This window comes from Ziziphus jujuba, chromosome 11 (assembly GCF_031755915.1).
Source record: "Ziziphus jujuba cultivar Dongzao chromosome 11, ASM3175591v1".
Classification (NCBI taxonomy): domain Eukaryota; kingdom Viridiplantae; phylum Streptophyta; class Magnoliopsida; order Rosales; family Rhamnaceae; genus Ziziphus; species Ziziphus jujuba.
This window is the reverse complement of record NC_083389.1, coordinates 23,372,632-23,392,086: the sequence shown is the minus strand read 5'-3', so window position 1 is coordinate 23,392,086 and position 19,455 is coordinate 23,372,632. Positions and strand designations below refer to the sequence as shown.

General features: G+C 31.6%; 2 protein-coding genes and 1 long non-coding RNA gene across 11 annotated transcripts; 1 reads left to right on the top strand and 2 right to left on the bottom strand.

Annotated features, from left to right (window-relative positions):
* Positions 1-1,131: 1,131 nt before the first annotated feature.
* LOC107433108 (fasciclin-like arabinogalactan protein 11) lies at positions 1,132-2,267 on the bottom strand. Its single transcript, XM_016044360.4, has one exon. The coding sequence runs from the start codon at positions 2,187-2,189 to the stop codon at positions 1,347-1,349; it is 843 nt and encodes a 280-aa protein (XP_015899846.3). The 5' UTR covers positions 2,190-2,267; the 3' UTR covers positions 1,132-1,346.
* A 2,569-nt stretch (positions 2,268-4,836) lies between these two features.
* LOC107433111 (uncharacterized) lies at positions 4,837-6,958 on the bottom strand. The gene is made up of 3 exons (XM_016044362.4): positions 6,805-6,958; positions 5,397-5,498; positions 4,837-5,303 (listed from the first exon to the last, which is right to left on the bottom strand). The coding sequence occupies exons 2-3, from the start codon at positions 5,488-5,490 to the stop codon at positions 5,158-5,160; spliced, it is 240 nt and encodes a 79-aa protein (XP_015899848.2). The 5' UTR covers positions 5,491-5,498; positions 6,805-6,958; the 3' UTR covers positions 4,837-5,157.
* Positions 6,959-8,863: 1,905 nt separating this feature from the next.
* LOC107433102 (uncharacterized) lies at positions 8,864-16,277 on the top strand. 9 transcript variants are annotated; one of them, XR_003053288.3, is made up of 10 exons: positions 8,865-9,327; positions 11,654-11,834; positions 12,781-13,039; positions 13,596-13,739; positions 13,899-14,240; positions 14,311-14,463; positions 14,548-15,046; positions 15,276-15,303; positions 15,384-15,854; positions 15,956-16,277. It is a non-coding gene; the product is annotated as an uncharacterized LOC107433102 (long non-coding RNA). The 9 variants fall into 9 exon arrangements; XR_001582774.4 differs by having other exon boundaries at positions 8,864-9,327; positions 15,276-15,854; XR_003053285.3 differs by having other exon boundaries at positions 8,864-9,327; positions 14,548-15,303.
* The last annotated feature ends 3,178 nt before the right edge of the window (positions 16,278-19,455 follow it).

The following is a 19,455-nucleotide window of genomic DNA, read 5'->3' as shown; positions in this document are numbered from 1 at the left end:
AAAGAAGAAGAAGATGAACAGTCCGATAATATTTCGATTCAATGGAGGAGATGAGCTCTGAGCTTATCAACAATAAGGTCTTCTTGAACAAGGATGATGAAGAAGGAGAGAACGAGTGAAGAAAATAAAGAAATAATAGGAAAAAAAATATTTAATTTGGATATAAGGATATTTTGGGATTATTAAAAATTGAAAGGGTAGAAAAAAAAAAATATACCAAATGAAGGGGTAAAAATCGTTAAGCTCATCCCTATGAGGGCATCGGGCCAAATTCCCCTATAATTATTGTTATATTTCTTATGGGCTAAATTCTTACTAGTTTTTCCCTTTCTCTTGACTACATAACAACATTAATTTGCTTTAGAATGTTTTGCTCAAGTGTACACTTGGAATATTAATAATTACTCATGCTATGCATGTTAGAATCATGGGTTAATTATACTTTCATACTTTCTAGTTTGAAAAAATTATTATTTTTATTATTTTTTTTGTCTGGACAATATAGTGATTTGAATTTAGATCATTACGAAAGAAAACAATGATTTTTACTATAAAATTATTTCCTTTAAAAGTGGAACAATCGTATTATTTCCTTTAAAAGTGGAACAATCGTACTATGTATTTCCAAATTTAAATTCTTACGATTTAGGTCTTTAAGTTTCAATTCATTATAATTTGATATAATTAGATTTTTTTTTTTTTTTTTTACCAAAGGAGATTTACAAATCTATTTTTACTTCATAAATATTAAAATACAATTTGTTATAATTTAAAAAATTAAACTCTATAATTTTAAAAATTTACATTTTAATATTCTTTTATTTAAATATTCTATGATTTAAAGTAACCGCATTAACCATCGTCACTTAACAAATACAATTGATTTAAATTTACCAACTTTATATTTGAGGATTTAAATTTAATCATTTTATACTTTGAAAGCTTAAAGTGCAATTTATCCAAATTATAAATACCGAATTGCAATTAAACTTAGAATCATTTATTGCACATGACCATATAAACTAGTCGCATTAATTGAGTATCTCGTAGTTAAAGAACTTGCGGTGGAAATTTTCTGCTTCTGAAAATGGCTAAAAGATGATCCAAAAATAAAATGTGGAAAAATAAAAATAAAAATAAAAAGGAAGCAATTTATAAATTCCATGTTGACCAACAAAATAACATGCAAAAGCCTAGAGAGTGAGCAAGAGGAGGAAGAGGAGGAGGAGGAGGAGGGGAGAGAGAGAGAGAGAGAGAGAATTAAAAAGACTAACAAAGAGACAAAGAGTTTATTAGAAAGAATAAAACAAAAGCGCATGCAATTACCACAAAATTACATCTCATCGTCAAAGCAAAAGCGCCTTAAGAACACCCATCGCAAGTATCACAGCCACGAACCCATGATGCTTCATCCCTATGGCACCGGATGGCGGCGGCGGAGGAACTTCCGTAGTCTTTGCAGGAGCTTCAGCATCTTCAACAGCCTTCTGCGGCTTTAACGGTGCCGGTGCCGGCGCTACCGGGGTACTCTTGCGGCCAAAAATGTCCAACGGAAGCAGTACCTTATCTACCTGATACACTGAGAACTGATCGTCCGTATACACAGTGTTGGTCACCGTAGCGTTCACAACTCCGGTCGTTATGTTCACGGTGCTTCCGGTGGATGTAATGTTCAAAGGATACTGACCGTTTTCGCTGTTGCCGGCCTGTGTATGCACAGGGTTGGTTATAGTTTCGAACTGGGACAAGGTGTAGACGGCTGGGAGGACATGGTACTGTATCAAATGGAGCTGTTGTTCACTGGAGAGGGCGTTCAAGGCACCTGAACCGAGTGCGGAAAAGGCACTGTCGGTGGGTGCGAAGACAGTGAGGCCCTGGGTTCGACCAGCGAGCTGCGTGTTGATCTGGTTGGCAACTAAAGTGCTTCTCAGAAGCTTGATGAAGGTCGTGAACTGGCTTCCAGCCTTTTGGAGGATGGTGATGATGTTTGGTGGGCCCGAAGATTCCGGAACTGTCGACTTTGGTGGGACCGTCGGTGCCGGAGTACTCTTGGTCTTGGGTGGGACGGGGGCGGATGGTGCCACTGCTGGAGAATCTGCTACTGGGGTCTTAGCAGAAATGGGTGAAAGAAGGAAGAATATAAAGAGAAGGGAAAAGAGAAGTTGGCTTGTTGCTCTTACGGACTCCATTAGTGGAGAGAGGCTAAAGTTTTATTTTATTTTTATTTTGTAGGATATAAGAGAGAAATGAGAGAGTGTATCTGTTTTGAGAAGATGAGAGAAATGCATTGGTATATATATATCTATATATATATATATATTTTATGATTGGGTGGGATTGGGGGTGGAAGGGATCAAAATGATTATTAGGTAAAAGGGATCAATATAAGGTGGTCTAACAATGTCAACCTTTGAGAGAGAAAAAGGAGTTTTTTGCTTGGTGAGGGAGGAAAAACAGCAGGGATTTTGATTTCTGAGTTTGTGGGGGGATTAACGAGTGAGAAATGATGTTTGTGTTTTTGCTGATTTGGTTGGGACAACCACGGAACAGAAAGAAAGACAGATGAAAAGCTTGTAACTGAAGTTAATTAAAGAGCAGTGGGAAATGGATAGATGGTGATGATGATGTTGTGCCTGTCATAATTATGTAAAGGGCACCTACTTCCTTTTCCTTTCGATTTCATGGAGGCCCATGACACTCCCGATCTCTCTTTCCAAATTGAAACTGACATAAGTACCTCAATGCTTGCTAATTTTAAATTCAATTATTTGAAATATAAAGGAGAATAAGCAAATTCAATTATTTGAAGACTTGAAATAAAAAGGAGAGGTAAATTCAAGTTTTCTTTGTGCAATTTGTTTTTGACAATTTTACAAAAATTAATTTAAGGACTTGAATATTATTGTTAATCTATAATTTTAATTAGTTTTATTTAAAACCATATGGTAGTAATTTTTCAATTTTTTTTTTAAATATATGATAATTTTAAGCAAATAAGTTTTTTTTTTAATTCAGTAATAATTTGTCAAATATATGTTGAATATATTTAACTAAATGTATTGAAATATATCATCAATTATCAAATATATTTAACTAAATATGTTATAATTTTGTGAATATATTTAACCAAAAAGTAATTGTTAGAAAAAAGCTTATGTATTAACATTATCATATTGTCTTTTTTTTTTTTAACCAAAAAAAAAAAAAAAGAAGCAAAAATCATTACATGGTTTGAATAAAATTTAATTAAAAATGAACCCAAAAATTGAAGACTTTAAGTTAATTAATTATTGCACAAAAATAATTTAACTTTAGAAGGATATAAAGGTTAATTAGACTATTCCAGATGGTATAAATGATCTTATAAAAATATGTGAGAAATTTTTGCATTTAACTCAAATTTCAGAAAATGTATATGAAATATTCCCCTTAAAATATGTGAACATAGAATGGGTGTGCAAACAAAATTTGGGACAAATTTCTTTTCTTGTCCCATTTGATTAATCCTGTCTTCAAAAAGTATTTTTTAGAAATTTGAAATTTTGCCCTCAATGGTATGAAGTTGAAAAAAAACAAAGGATATATTAATGGAGAAAAAAAATATTTTAGAGGGCATTAATCAAAATCGAAAAAAACAATGGAGTTGTAAAATGTTTTAAACCCTTAAAAAAAATTAATGTGCGAAATTTGTTGTATTTTGTAACTATTCTTAATATTATGTCCTTAAATATATATATATATATATATATATATACACACACGATTAGGCTCAAATAAAATATTTAATATCAAAATTAATATGAAAATTTATTTTTTCAACCATTGAATTGCATAAAATACTAAAATTTAAAATTATATTTATTAATCATCAAATTTTTAATTTTTTATAAATAAAATTTTAATATATTATTAAGTCTATATTTTATTTTTTTTATTATAAATCCTAGCTTTTAATTTGATATATAACAACTAATAAAAAAAAATATGATGTTAAAACTATTAAATTGCCATAATATGAACTTAACTCTTTTTCTACATGTATTATGTATATAAAAAGTACATCATACAACTTCCTCAATAGACTATATATATATAAATTTTATTGACAAGACTCTCATTATTGCCATTTTTTTTATGGAAATTAGAAAGGATTCTAGAGTTATGTATACATGCGGTTGTGATCATTTCAAGCGGGCTATAAACAAAACATGCACAAATTTCTTTTGCTGAAGAAATTTTTCAATACAACGTTAAGTCGGCAATGAACACTTTGCTTACTCAGTGGACTCAAAATATTTCGAAATTTAGATTTTTGGTTATCTTATTTAGTTTCAATATTTTAACCCCTTCATATTTTATGCTTCATATGTTTTTTATGTTTTTCGAGGTTGGTTTTTGGTTCATGTAAATGATCTTACGTTTTGCTTCATGAATATATTTTCCCTATTTTTTATTTGCATTCACTTTTCACTCTCATTAGGCAGATATTTAAAAATACGGGCTTCTAACTAATATATTTCAATGTAAACCTTTCACTCCATTAAGTATAGCAAATTCGAATTTATTTTTTCTCCTTTCTTTTGGTTTTTTTTGTGTCTCAAATTTGGAGTTAAAATTAGAAAAGCTTTTCGCATCTAGCAAAAAGTCATTATTTTAATTTCCTTCAACTAATCTATCAAGTTATTTATTAAATATATATTATTATGTAATTAATTAACATATTAATATAATCTAAATATAAATAAATCAATTTTTAAAAAAATAAATATTATTAAATATAAACTAATCAAATAATGACATATGTATATTTGAAAAATAATTAAGTAGATTAGATAATGCCTCTAATATTATTTTTTGAATTAAATTGTCTTGCCATAATATCCTAATATAAAACTACTTGCCAAAATATGTTAAATAAATGAAAGCCTAACCAGTAATGTTAGATTATTATGAAGCCACAAATAAAAATAAAATAAAAATGATATTTTGTTAAATACAAAATTTCCCTACACTGGTTTTTAACAGTGAACATAGTTTGAAACTATGTTAAACCAGAGTTATTGATTGAAAAATCTAATCCAACAATTAAAGTATTTAATAATTCTGGATGCCAAAACAAGGTGAAGATAATCATTTAGGTCATAGATGTGAGATGGTCTATTCAGAACGAGGTTTCACGATGAAATTTTGGCGACTAATGGGGTTCATCACAACAGGAGGTCCTGCAGTGCGAGGCCAATCCTGGAACCTCTTTTCGGTTTCTTTAAACCATTCCTTGTTTGAAACAGTTCCCGGTGTGCTACCTGGTTACAAAACTAGCAACGTGAAATTAGAGAAAATTCATGATCTATATAAACGCTTGGATCACAATGGTTGTCATCCACACTCAAACTTACCTCCAAATATCTTCCATTCGGAAACAGTGATGTCACATAAATATGCAAATGCGAATGTTCCTGCTAAAGATCCTATGATGTACATTCCTGCCATGTTTCCAGCTGATACAGTAACAAAGAGACAGTCACAATCAAACACAAAACAGATAATGCCCAACTGCATATTAACTCTCATATATCCTTAATATATTCCGAAATTCAAGAATTACGAAATTAACATGGTTGCAGGAATCGAGTTTGCAACAATGCAAAATCACAGACCATGTAAATAAGATTTAGCATTTTGCAACAAATACATAGGACTGATATGGTTCAAGTAGAAGGATCTAATTGGAAAGGCTGATTACAACCTAGATTAAAGTTCAAATAATGAAGAAATGATCAAACAAAAACACGACCCTAACATGTATCCATAGTCCTAATTTATTCATCTTATATCAATGACAAAAGCACGACCCTAACATATACCAAAAATCCTGATTTATTCATCTTATATCAAAGACAAGACATGTTACAATTATACAAAGTATTGCCATCTTCCTTCTTTTATATGCATATCAATCGTAACAAACAAAATATAGTTAAATAAAAACCACAAATATTTGAAAGAGGAATATCATATTCTTACGAGAACAACATGAATCAAAAGGGGCATAGAGGTTTTTCAATTTTTTTTTTTTCTCAACCCTCACATTCTATTTAAATTTCCTTCATATTCAAGCATGTCAAATTTTCTTATCTCTTCTATAGAATCTTCTTATGTTTAACCTCTCCATAGCCTTCAAAGATTTTTGCTAATTTGCTTTTTACTTGGTCAAAACACGTAATTTCTCTATTTATCCATCACATCAGAAACAAGAGCAATAAAAAACAATAACAAAGCCAGATGCCTTCAAATCATGTGCCATAATAATCATTTGATGGATCACAAAATTTATGAAAACAATAATAAAAATTCTTTCCTTTTCTTCTTTTTCTTTCCAGCAAGAGTGAAAATGGGAAAACAAATTCTTTGTGCTGTTGTGCATTACATTTCTCAGGTTTCAAAAAAAAACTAAAAGATTACCCTGAAATTCGAAATTTAAATCATGTTTTTTTTCCAATATAGTCTTAGCAACCAAAAAGCTAAATTAACTTCTAAATCAAGCTACAAAATTTTAGATTCCACTAGACCCATTTGAATCAATACAGTACATAAACAAGGGTAAAAACTTTTAAATCAAAGCAATGAAATGAATGTATCTATGGAAATTTCAAACACAATAATAGATCAAAGTATGGATCCAACAAGCTAATGATACATAATGGAAACAAATCGGTTTGAAAGACAAGTCTTTAGAAAGAGAAATGAGAAATAATTAGAACACAATTACTGTGTAGACCCAGAAAATGAAAATGAGAAACTCACAGTAAATCGCCAATAGGGTGACGAAGATGCTCCTGAATGTTGAAAACAGGGTAAGTTAGCAGAGGAGGTGTACATATAGGTAGATATGTAAATATGTAGATGTATATAGCCAATGAGATTTAATAACGTGGCTAAAGGGAGTTATTCTTCTTCCTTATTTATTGGAAAAGCAAAATCTAAATTAATGAAAATGAGATTTTTTTAGATAGGTCATCGTCAGATCAGATCAGGATCCTTTGTTTGCCTTTTTCAATCTTTGTTTCTGCTTGATTTTTAATCTAAACCTAAACCTTTTATTTAACATTTAAGGTTCATATGATGCAACTTTATATTCTATTCTTTCATTTAATTTTTTTATGCCACATCATCAATAGCATCCCACTGATTTTTTTTTTTTTTAAGTAAAAATTTTTTTTTCTCTTCCCTTTTTCTCTTTCTTACTCTTATTCTTCCATTTATGTCTTAAACTTTCTCTGCAACTAAGTTTTCCTGTTTTTTTTCCTTTTTTTTTTTTTCCAATTTATTCAATGCTTCTTTTATGTATGTGGATTGGATTTGTATGATTCTTAGTTTTTTCTCTTTGCTCTGAAACCCACAGCGAAAAGAAAGTTGTAAATACGCAAATTTTTTAGAAATAAAAAGAAAGAAAATATGGAAAAAAAAATCCAAAACCCCAAAACCAAAACCTTTTTTTTTTGCAAAGTTTTTGGTTTTTTTTCTTTTTTCTTTTTTTTTTTCCATTTTATTGTGCTAATTCGGAGAGTTTCTTTTATTTCCACTGACGAGAGAAAATGGGTAGGCAAAGGAATGAAGGAAAATTTCTTCTAAAGGCTGAAGGAAGCAAATTTTGACGGTGAATAGGAAGTGAAGAGCAAGCTAGCGATCGAGCATGACATAGCCGGAGTTTGCAATTTCCCACATGGAGATGAAAATCGGGAAGACATGCCTTGGAACATTAGGATTTTCTTTACTTGAAAAAATATAAGTAAATCATAATAATCAATTGAATGTTGAGCTTGACATAATTTAAAACATATGCCAATAAATTGCTTGGGTGGTGTGGCATATAAAACAGTTCAATAATATTAAAAAAAATAAAAATGAACTAGGAAAAGATGAGATGGCATGATATATACCAATAAATGTTAAATGCATGGCTTAGATAAAAACATTAAGTAGGACAAGAATAAAAGAGAAGTAAACAGAGGATCTTAATCCCTTTGTCACACTCTCCTCTCTTATATATAATTTATTTTATTTTTTTTCTTTTTCTGTTTGGTTGTTTTGGACTTTCGGGCTGAGGGTTATACTTGAATTTTGAAAATACCGTGGTTGCAATCTTTTTATCACATTAACTTCCAGTCTTCTTTGTAATGATAATATTCTAAAACTTACTGTCTTTCAATTTTTGAAGACGTGATTAAAATCATGTCCACACAAAATCAATAATTTTTTTTTTTTAAATAATTTGTTCCATGTATTGCATATAGGATAGAATTGTGACGGAATTCGGATTGTAACACTATTTAATTTTTTGCTGTTTCAAGTTTTGCTATTTCAATTGTCCCTACTGACATAGCATTGATAAACACCATTATTTTTTTGGGACAGTTCCATATCAAATTCTTCACCTTTGGCATTAATAATAATAGTATAAAAAAGTTTTCTATTTCAATTTAATATTGCTAAAGTCACCCCCACCCAAGCCTCATGATCGGGGTTCGAGTCTAAAGGAGTGGGAAGGGATGCCTGGGGGCATAACAAATAAAAGAAGAAGAAGTTCAGATTAATAAAAAAATAAATAAAAAAAAAGTATATTAACAAGTTGCAATACTATAATATCTCATGTCATTTAGTACATGTTTTTAATTTTTTTTTTTTTTTTAAGAGGCCCAACCGGGGCATGTAAAGGTATTCTGCCTCATCCTGTGGCTCCACTGCAATTATTTTATGGATTTTTTTTTTTAAAAAATAACCATCTCATTAATTTATTTTTAAAAAATACCAAAATTTTTTTTTTTTGTTAAAAACTAGCCATGTTTTAATCCATCCAGACCAAAATACCTCTTTTTTTTTTTTTTTTAATCAAAATGCAGCCTCTTTTCTTCTATTGTTTTTATTTTCTTCTCTTCTTTCCCATGCCCTTTCGAAACAAAACTATGGCTTTCCCTTTCACTTCCCTTCCGAAAAACACCATCCTGTTTGTCCAAAAACAATCTCGTTCGCCGGTGTTTCTGATAGAACTTCTTTTATTCACTTGTTTTTGGTTTGTTTTCTTTATTTTCCCTTTCCCTCTCCTTTTCACTTTCCCTTTTGAAAAAGCACCATCCTATTCATCGGCATCGTCCTCGGCCCATCGTTGAGAACCCACAATCCGTGTCCGTGCGGCTTCGTTTCAGCTTCGTCTATGATCAAAGAAACAAGTTCCTGGAAAATCAAGATTGGCCTGCAAATTTCTATAGAAGAACCCAAGTTTCGTTAGTCAATTCATTGAAGAAGAAAGTGAAGGAATAACTCAAAGAGGTAAGAGTTTAAAGAACTGCTATTTTTCTATGATAAATACGAGTATTAGGTGCATTTGGTCGGTCACTGAAAGTATGGATTGAAAATTTTGATAACAGAAATAAATAGTTTGTCGAAACTATTTTTGTTGAAAGGGTTCTGTTTTTTATTTGAATTTATTGAGATGGGTTTTCGCTTGGTATATTGAGCTTCTTTACTCAACCACACTTAAGTTTTATGTTGATGGGGTCTTGAACCCTTCCCACATGAACGATTTTGAGCACTCGGCTAAACTTCTCATGTTTACAAAATATTTTGGTTGTAGCAATTTTGATATCATAGGATTTTTCTTAACACTAATTGTTGTTACTGTGAGTACACATCAAAGCAAAAATTAAAAAATTAAAAAATCATAAATCTTCACTCAGTTGCTAGAAACTCAACCTTTTGGATAAGTATGCTTAGTTTTTGGAAAGTGAAACAGCAAGGTAGGCAATTTCATTAGAAACCACGAGATCATGCCAACTTAACCAGTGTTTTATTAGAGTAAATTAATCTGTTTCTCGATTGTGTTTTATAAAAAGTACAACCATTAGTTTCAAACCTTCCATCCAAAATGAGGAGTTCATTTAGCAATACATCATACTAGATGTATAGAAATAACTAACCTTACATGCTCCCTAGATCTGATCCACATAACTACTAAGCTTTGCAACTTGCTATTCCTCAATAATTGCTGCAATAAATTCGTATTAGGGTGTAAACAGTGGCTGCTGACCAGTAAATTAAGCCTTAGGTTAACAAGCAAGTGCATATAGCCAAACATTTATCCTACATGAACGGATCTATAATGTAATTTAAAATTGGTAGGCAATAAATGAGAAAATGTTGATTACAAGATGCATTTTTGGAATGGGAAAATTGACTTATGGTTTGTTTGTAATACATTGAAAAGTGTAAAAATTTTAGAAATAAGATGCTGCTATTGGTTTAGCCATGTATATTGTAATACACACGCTGCCAAATAGTTGAATTAGTTTTCTGAAACAACCTATATTTTGTCTACTTGTGTTTTACACTTCCAGCACTTTCAAACCATTTGTGTCTGTATTTTAGGAAAGCTTTCAGTGTTGGGTGTTCTTTAGAGAGTGTGAAACTGTCCCCAAATAAAAAAATAAAAAAATAAAAAAAAGATGTTTGTTTCTTATTCAAGACTGTTGATATAAGCCGTCCAAAAAAAAAAAAAAAGATGTTTGTTGATAAGCAAAAGTTGAATGATAGATTATTAGGTAAGTGAAAGGATATTGGATTTGGTTTTCTAAAATGGAGTTTTATTTGCTTAGCTTTTTACAGATTGGAAAACAAAATACAAAAACTGAATAAGTATGGTACCAACAAAACTAGTTCAACAAGTAGAATATAAACTTAGAAATGACTAACACTCAATTTTTTGTTCCATTTAGAATTTGTTAGAATTTTGATTAGAATTTATTTGTAGGAAATGTGGGAATATTGATTGTAGTTCTTTCATTTGAATATATTTGATAGAAACTTTATATGCTTCTTTAGAATTTAGGGCAAATAATAGAGATGGCCCCAACTACTATGTTGCAATTCATCTACAAAACAATTTGTAAGGGGATATTTTAGATTATTATATTCATATTTTAGATTGTACTCTACAACTATAGTTTTTCTTGTATGTTTAATTGTGAATGCTACATTTTAAATGTCTATGCTTGTTTGGACTTAGCTCTTACTTTAGTTAAAGAGGTTCATAAACGACATTCTACCAATGCTATTATCATTTTACTGGTTCTATCATTGTTCTTTTTGTTTTTTTGTTTTTTGTTTTTTTGCTATAATTCTTGCACACTTTGAATAATTTAGCATCATTCTAACTTTATAGTCCATTTACTTGATGGTGAAGGTTTTAAATTCCTACAAATGTTTATGATGATTGCTTCAATTCTCTGTATACCTATTCTAAAGCTTATAATTTGTATCATCTTGCAACTAAACATTTTTCTTGCATGAGAAGGCCAGAATTTTATACAAAGCTAGAACCACCTTTCTTTGTATAGCTGATAAGATACTTTTACCTTTCAAGAGTGCCTGAAATTTTAGATGTTGACATTGATGGCAACTCAAGTGCCTTGATAGCCGGCTAGCTTTATTGGTCCTTGAACATTATTCATGGTAGCACTTTTTGTATGTTTTATTATAAAATTCATTTCAGTTTAGTTAACTCATCTTAGTTAAAGTAAGAAATATATAAATAATTTAAAGTAAGAAATATATAAATAATTACGTTTTGTTACTAATATTGATTTTCTATTTCTTCCAGCATTGGAGGGGCAAATGATGGATCGAGCAAAAAATTGAAGCACAAAATTTGCGATTGTAAAGTTACAAGTTGAGAAAATTGCACACACACACACGTAGAGATAGAGAGAGAGAGAGAGAGAGAGAGAGAGAGAGAGATAAAGAGATAGATAAGCATTTGTGACGGTTTGTCCTCCATTAATGTAAGTTGCTTCTCTGCACAAAATAGAAAATTTTATGCAAATTAATTTTACGCTAATGTAACGAAATTATTGTTGAACTTTTATTTTAATTATGGATTATTTTAGAGATACTAAGTCATCTATTTGTAAATTGCTCAATTTTGAACTATTGTCATTATGAGCCATGCTTATGATATTATGTGATTTGGTGTGATGACAGTGTTTATGTTGCATGGTTAGAATGTGAACTTAAAACTTATATAAAGCTGTGTGTTTGTTGAATTTAATGGGATATTTGAATGTAAAATCATAATTTTTGAGATTTGTTGGAACCATAGGTTATTTATAATAAGCAATGTCACATATAAATATTTTTATATTTCATGATTAAAATATAGTTATTTATGATATATATTGTACATAAAACCTAAAAGCCGATGGTATGTGTGGTTGGTATGTTGCCTAATGTATAATGCAAACTAATATATAGAAGATATTGTAGCTTTTAAATCCACGTATGCGTTGGTTCTAAAAGTTTCTTTTGACATTTTCATTATAATTTTGCACATACCTCGTTAGGTATATTTCATTTGTAGGTTCTAGAAAACTCTCCGCCAAGCGAAAGAGTTTTCCTCTAGGCGGAAAAACATTTCCTCCTATCGGAAATGAGTTTCCTTCCTGTCAGAAAGAAATTTCCTCCTGTCAGAAATTATTTTCCTCCTGTCAAAAAATTTTCTCCAGTAGGAAAGAAATTTTTCTCTGGTTGGAAAACAGATTCCTCTAGTTGGAAAATTGTTTCTAATAGATGCATAAATATCTTTTTGTTCTAAACTTTCAAATTGTACTTGTTTGGCAGAATTTTCGCGAGATTTTTCTTTTTTTCTATTTAATATGTTTTTGGTCCTTTCAATTTTGCTGTCCATATGCAAATATATCTTATGATTTTTTAGTTGTATTTGTTTTGCAGATAAATGGATTCAGAATATCAACCAACATTCGTTCAAAGGTTTTGGGACTTAGAAATATTGAAGGCAAAGGTTAATTGTAGATCTAACTTCTAGAAAGCCGTGACGGATATTAAGTTCAAGCTTACTCCAGCCCAAAGAAAGAAGTTCCAAGATAGTTGTTTTGGCCACTTTTTGAAGGCCAACGAGATACAATTTAGTGGCCACATCGTCAACAGCATGCTATATAGGCAGTGTGTTTGCAACGACAAGGATGCTATGGTATTTAATTTCGAAGTCCGTGGTGCTAGATTTACACGTAGAGAGTTCACAATAATTACAAGTCTACGGTTTGGTTACGAACCTAATAGGCGGGTTAACATCTCTACATGTATTAGTGACACGTATTTTGAAGAAAGCGAAAAGTCACTAACTTGGAGATAACTGAAGCTTTCATGACCGCACAGTGTCAAGACAATGATAAATTGAAGTTGGCTTTATTATATTTCCTAGAGATGGGTCTTCTTGGTAAAGAAAGCATGGCCACCATATCCCATAATCAGTTGGAGATGGTGGACGATTTAAAGTACTTCAATAACTATCCATGGGGCACTTTATCATACACCACCATTAGATCCATTGAAGAGTTCTTTTGAGCATAGGGAGTCTATGGCTTTAAACAAGTCAAAGACTTATAGTGTCTATGGGTTTCTTTTGGCTTTTATGGCAAGTTTGTTATACTATTATCTAAAGTTTGTGTGTTTCCTTTATGTTTTTTTTTTTTTTTTTTACGATGTGTATATTTTTATTTATTCATTATTCATTTATTGTTTGACAGATTTAGGGTTTCGAGACAATTCCTTCGTTAGGTCAAACATTTGGAAATAAGTTGCCGGACATGGTATTTACTCGAATTCTCAATTGGCACATTTTACAAGTGCAAAGATTTGAAAAGGCATATGAAATCTTTGATTATCTTGATGTAAGTATATGAGTTCTTATACTTATATATGCATATATATATATATATATATATATACATTCCATCTTAGTAATATTATTTATAGACTTTTGCAGTATTTGTAGTAATATTAGTAATACTTAATAATCACTTGACAATAATCCCTGTTGTTTTTTTCAGTATCCCGTTCATGGCGTAATGAATGTAACTAAATTTGAGCATGCATATATTGGTAAAATTGCATGGGATGTACATTATGACACTACTCCATACAGTGTTGCACCTGCTGTCAGAGACAAGCCACCACAGGATAGTCATGCTGAAAGAGATGAAGGTGTTCCACTTACAAGTAGTGGAAGAAGTAAGAAACGAGAATAGGCCTATATGGAAAATAAGGTTAAAGGAGGGAGGCAGTGAATAAAAGATAAGCCGACAGACCATCATTCATCATCGACTGCGGAAGTTTCTGCTCATGATCATGTTAACCCATCGATTCCATCCCAATCTCCATATCATGATGATGTTTGTATAAATTGTATGAATGTTTCTCTTTTGTATTATTATAACTACTAATAAATATTGTTTCTCATAGGTACCTTTGAGAGAGAGATTAACTATCCTTGAAGGTGAAATGACTAATGTACGGTAAGACTTTAAGGAGTTAAGAATTGCCATGCTTAGAGAGTTTGCAAATTTGGAGACCAAGCTTGATAAGTTGATGAAGCACCAAGGAATGGGAGTTCATGTAATAATTGATGTTTATGTTGACTCAAATATTTTTACGTTAAGCATGTTTAATATTAAAATTGATTATTTATTCATTTCGTAGGTCAATGATGTCCAGGGTCAATCTTCAAACCCTCATTTATGTGAGTTTGACAACTTGGGAGGTGCTGATGAGTTTGGTTTGGGAGATGGGATGGAAGCATACATTGAAGGGGATAAAAAGAAAGAAGAGTTGGATCGCGATGCGACCCCCATTGATAGATAGTCACGTCCATCGGTTGTAGGTGATGCAGGAGTAAGTGTTGAGATTATAGAGAAAGTGTCTCCATCAAAGTTTGCGGTTGGAAGAGGTGCAAGAAAGGTAGTATCTGCTAAACAAATTATAGATATTAGGAGGCGGGATAGGAAGGCGGCAGCAGCTATTACTACTCCTTACAGTGTTGGAGGCTTATGGAAAAAATTACAGCACACTTTACTAGGTCCATCTTCTGCTTTGAAGTTCAACCTATATAGACCGGTACCCACTCAATTTGTAAAAAATTTTGACCAATTTATGAAGTCTGGTCGGGCAGCAAAGGTCGATATGGACATTTTGTCTGTGGGTAAATATTTTTTTTCATTTGCTTATAACCAATGAAAAGTAGCTGAATCACAATATGAATATTTTTCAATCAAGATTTTTATTTTTTAATTCGCTAAATTTTATACATTATTGTTAAACTGCATGGATGCAATTTAAAATTAATTCGTATTTCAATGCAGCATATGGATGTCATGTCTTACTTATTTTATGTATGTGCTAACCGATTTTCTGATGTTTTTTTATCCTAGTTTCGAGGTGATAGATGGAGGATTTTGAGTAAGTAAAAAAGTTTTAAAGGCAGTGTCCTATATTTGGTTATTGTGATTTTGGGTAACTAATAATTTATTTTTTTGTAGGTATACATTAAGCAGTCTTATGGGAAACTTATTGTCAATCTATCTAATTACCAATTCTCATATACAATGCAAGCATATATATTGGGGATTTGAATGAAAGAGTCGAAGCCATGGAAATGCATATGCTGATCCAAATGTGTAATGTTAACTATTTATTTATTTATTTGTCTTCCTTTATTTATTGTTCTAACTAGATTCTTGTAATTTACTGACAGTTATTGATTCCACTAAACAAGCGAAACATACATTGGCTTCTAGGGCACGTGGACTTGAAAAAGCGTCATATGATTATATATGACTCAGATAAGGCTGCCAACCGAAAGAGGGGAGATCGTATTTTAAGAAATTATGCATTGTGTTACTTTATTTATTGCGATCTGCATGCTTTTATAAGGAGCAGATGAATCTTGTAGACTCCGTTGATGAGTTTACTTGTGAATTGGCACAAAATTTTCCTCAGCAAAGTAATGGGTAAAGTCCCTAAACATTTACATATTTGTTGAATAAATATTAACTATTGAATATGATGGTAATAATATTATTGTCTCGTTGTAATAATTGTTTTGTTGCAGTGGTGACTATGGCATTTTTTTGCTCAAGTCCATGGAGTTTTTACATGCTAGATTATCACTGAGTTTCACACAAAATGACATAGAGTTCTTCAGGAGGATGTATGTTCATGAGGCTTACAACAAAGAACTAAGCATATGAGTTGGGTGGTGATGCATTTTTCTTTACTTTTGTCATGTTTATAGATGCATATTTTTTCTTATTAATCCCTTTTAAATGTAAAGATAATGATGGATTATGATGTTCATTTAACGAAAATAATGATCTGTTTGATGTAAGGATAACTAATTTACCTTATAGAAAATGTGCCATGTTTATTTATTAGAGTTCGCACATCTAGCTAAATTGCAGCTTCTGTAAATTTTTTTTGCTTGTTGGAAAATTTTTTGTCCAAGCGGAAACATTTTCTTACTGTCTGAAACATTTTCCTCTCGTCGGAAATATTTTCCTCCTTTCGGAAACATTTTCCTCGTATCGAAAACTAATTTCCTCCAGTTCGAAAACATTTTGCACAAACCCCTTATATGCAGCTCAATTCAAGCTTCTGAATAATATTCCACCTGTCAGAAAATTTTTCGTCCAAGCAGAAATCATTTTCCTCCTGTTGTAAAACAATTCCTCCTGTTGGAAATTATCAGAAAATATTTACTCCTGTCAAAAACTAATTTCCTCCATTTGGAAAATCAATTTCTAATAGATTATTTAAATTAATATTGGGGTAAAAAAATTAAGAGCGAAGACAAATATTATATAAGATGAAGATGGATTTCACAAAAAAGATATTGACTTTTAAAATCAATAAGCAATTAAAAAGAAAAGAAAAAATGATATATATTTGTTTTTCTTTTCAAAATCATTTGGACATTTCATAAAGATGTAAACTAAAGATTCAAAATCAACTATAGAATGTCTCTTTTCATTTGAGATTAAATTCTAAAATAAAAAATAAAAATTGATAAATATGTACTACACCATCATCACAACATAAATAAATCATTACCGTCGAGTAGAAAATATAATATCCATTATATGAAATAATTATCAAAAGATATTAAACCATAACACTAAATTAAAACTTCCTAATTCAAAGCATAAGACAATGGATTCGTACATCTCTGCCTATAACGTCCAACACCACTGCATTGGCTATATCTACGTCCAATAACATCTTCACCATAAGATGGTATGCGTTGCATCCTCGGCCTACCAGTTCGCTTACGTGTCCATCTAGGTGGAAGAAGAATACGACTTGACACGTCATCCGGAGCATGCTATTGTTTTTCATGTAATATAGGATAAATGGACTCAGCATAAGTTGCACGATATGCATCCATAGTGTAGTAATAAGAACACATGCCATAAGGAGTAATTTTGTATTCTCTGTAAGCAGCAATACAATTATCACAAGGATATTGATCAAGATAGAAGATTTTGCATGAGCATGTTTTTTATTGGAGGCTAACTGTACCCCTCAAACTCCCACCTTCCATAAGAAACCCATGCATATTAACGGCCTTCACACTTAATCCGATGGTCTCCAAATTGCAGAATTTGAGTTGCTCTTCCATATGGTTGGTCACAGGCTTCGTCAATTTTGCACTTGCAGTACGTCGCTCATAAAACCATCTTTGCAATAAATCCTGTATGTGCTCAATTAATGCTACTATTGACATCTCTCTAGCATTTAGCAAAATACCATTCAAGCTTTCTGCATTATTGGTGATCATGATAGTGTACCTTCTACATAAAAAAAGAAAATGTGCCCATCTTGTAGGGTCACATAATCAGATATACTAGGCAGCTCTATTATCTTTTGTATCAATTTGCCTCATATAAAACTCAAAATCTTTAACCAAATATGCATTAGCTGCGAGCATGAAACATTGTATTATTGTTTCATCTTTTGCATGTCCATTTGCTTTAATATTTCTGCTTATGTGGTACGTGCATAGCCCATGGTATGCATTTGGAAAAACTCTGCGTATTGTGTTTTCAAGAGCAGGGTGTCTATCACTCACAAACACCAAATCTGGGAAATCTCCAATCGCATCCTTGAGGTTTTGGAAAAACCATGTATATGCTTGCTCATTCTCTCCATCTCCAATGCCGAAAACCAAAACATATATTTGCTTATTACCATCCATGCCCGATGCAATATGCATGTACCCTTTGTATTTCACTTTCAATATAGTCGCATCAACAGCCAATACGGGTCTTATGTGGGATATAAATCCCCTAATGCATGCTCCAATCACCATAGAGAAATATACAAAATTGTTATTATCATCTGTTTTGATACGTGTAAGAGTCTCAGGATTCTTTGCCACTAACTCATAACAGTAGGTAGGCAACTTAGCAAAATTCTCCTCTGGAGGTCCCCTAGCACTGTTAAGTGCATACTCTTTACCTCTTCATGCTTTGTTGTAGCTTATATTCACCCCATATTTTTGCAAAAAATCATGTTGAATTTCTTTGGGTTTGTAAACATGTGCAATCCCTTCTTATTTAGATTTGATACATTGCCCGATAATCCGGTTACTCACTTGCTTATGTTCTCGATGCACGATATCTAATGAGCAACTGTGTACATTATTAAAAATTCTCACAACAAATATTTCTCCATTTTTAAATTTGGTTGCACGTAGTCGCCATTTACAAATATTTTCCAAGCATATAATCTCATAACGTTGGGTAGTTGACCGAGTCACCTTAAACTCTTTATTTCAGTTTATTCTGTAAGTTACGTTTGTTGCGAAATAATTGTCCAATTACTATGCTCTCACAACCAGTGAACTTTGATGAAAATATGGACACAGAACCACTTTTATTGCTCGATGATATGTGGTCACTTGTGACATAATGAACCCTAACATCATCAACTCATTCATTGTTTATTTGAGGATGCATATCATTATTATTGTCTCGCAACTCATGTTCAAAATCTACATCATTATGATCAACATCATCCGATTATATACTAACATCATCCCTGCTGCATTTTAATTTTCATAATGATCAATATTATGCAATTGCTCATACTCCTCATTGTTAGGAAACTGTTCAGCATATTTACCTCTAACATCAACTCTTTCATGGATGTTAAATGATGTCTAGGCCCCACGAATATCAACTTGATCTCTAAACTGAGTTTTATGAACCATAATTTCATGAGATGTAGCTTGAATAGGTTCGATACCAGGAACTTGTGGTAGATGAATGCCAATTGGAGGACAAGCAAAAGAATGAAGATTACTCCCACTATCCGAAGCAAAGGCTATTTGATGAACATTTCTAGATACATGTTCAACTTTAGAAATCATCTCAATATACAATGGAGGTTGCATCATGGTCATCCCTCCATTCTTCACTTTTTGAAGAAAGCATTTCACATTCCTATCACTGTATATTTCTGTAGGATCCAACTTTTTTGCACATCGTCCATACATCTATTTTAGCTTTAGTAAATATTCATTTCAGTTTATCTCAATAGAATTGAAAATCT

Excerpts from the sequence above, each read along its gene's own strand:
- LOC107433108 (XM_016044360.4), bottom strand. The coding sequence starts at position 2,189 with ATGGAGTCCGTAAGAGCAACAAGCCAACTTCTCTTTTCCCTTCTCTTT.
- LOC107433111 (XM_016044362.4), bottom strand. The coding sequence starts at position 5,490 with ATGGCAGGAATGTACATCATAGGATCTTTAGCAGGAACATTCGCATTT. Across the intron at positions 5,304-5,396 it reads CGAATGGAAGATATTTGGAG|GTAGCACACCGGGAACTGTT; the intron begins GTAAGTTTGAGT and ends TTTTGTAACCAG.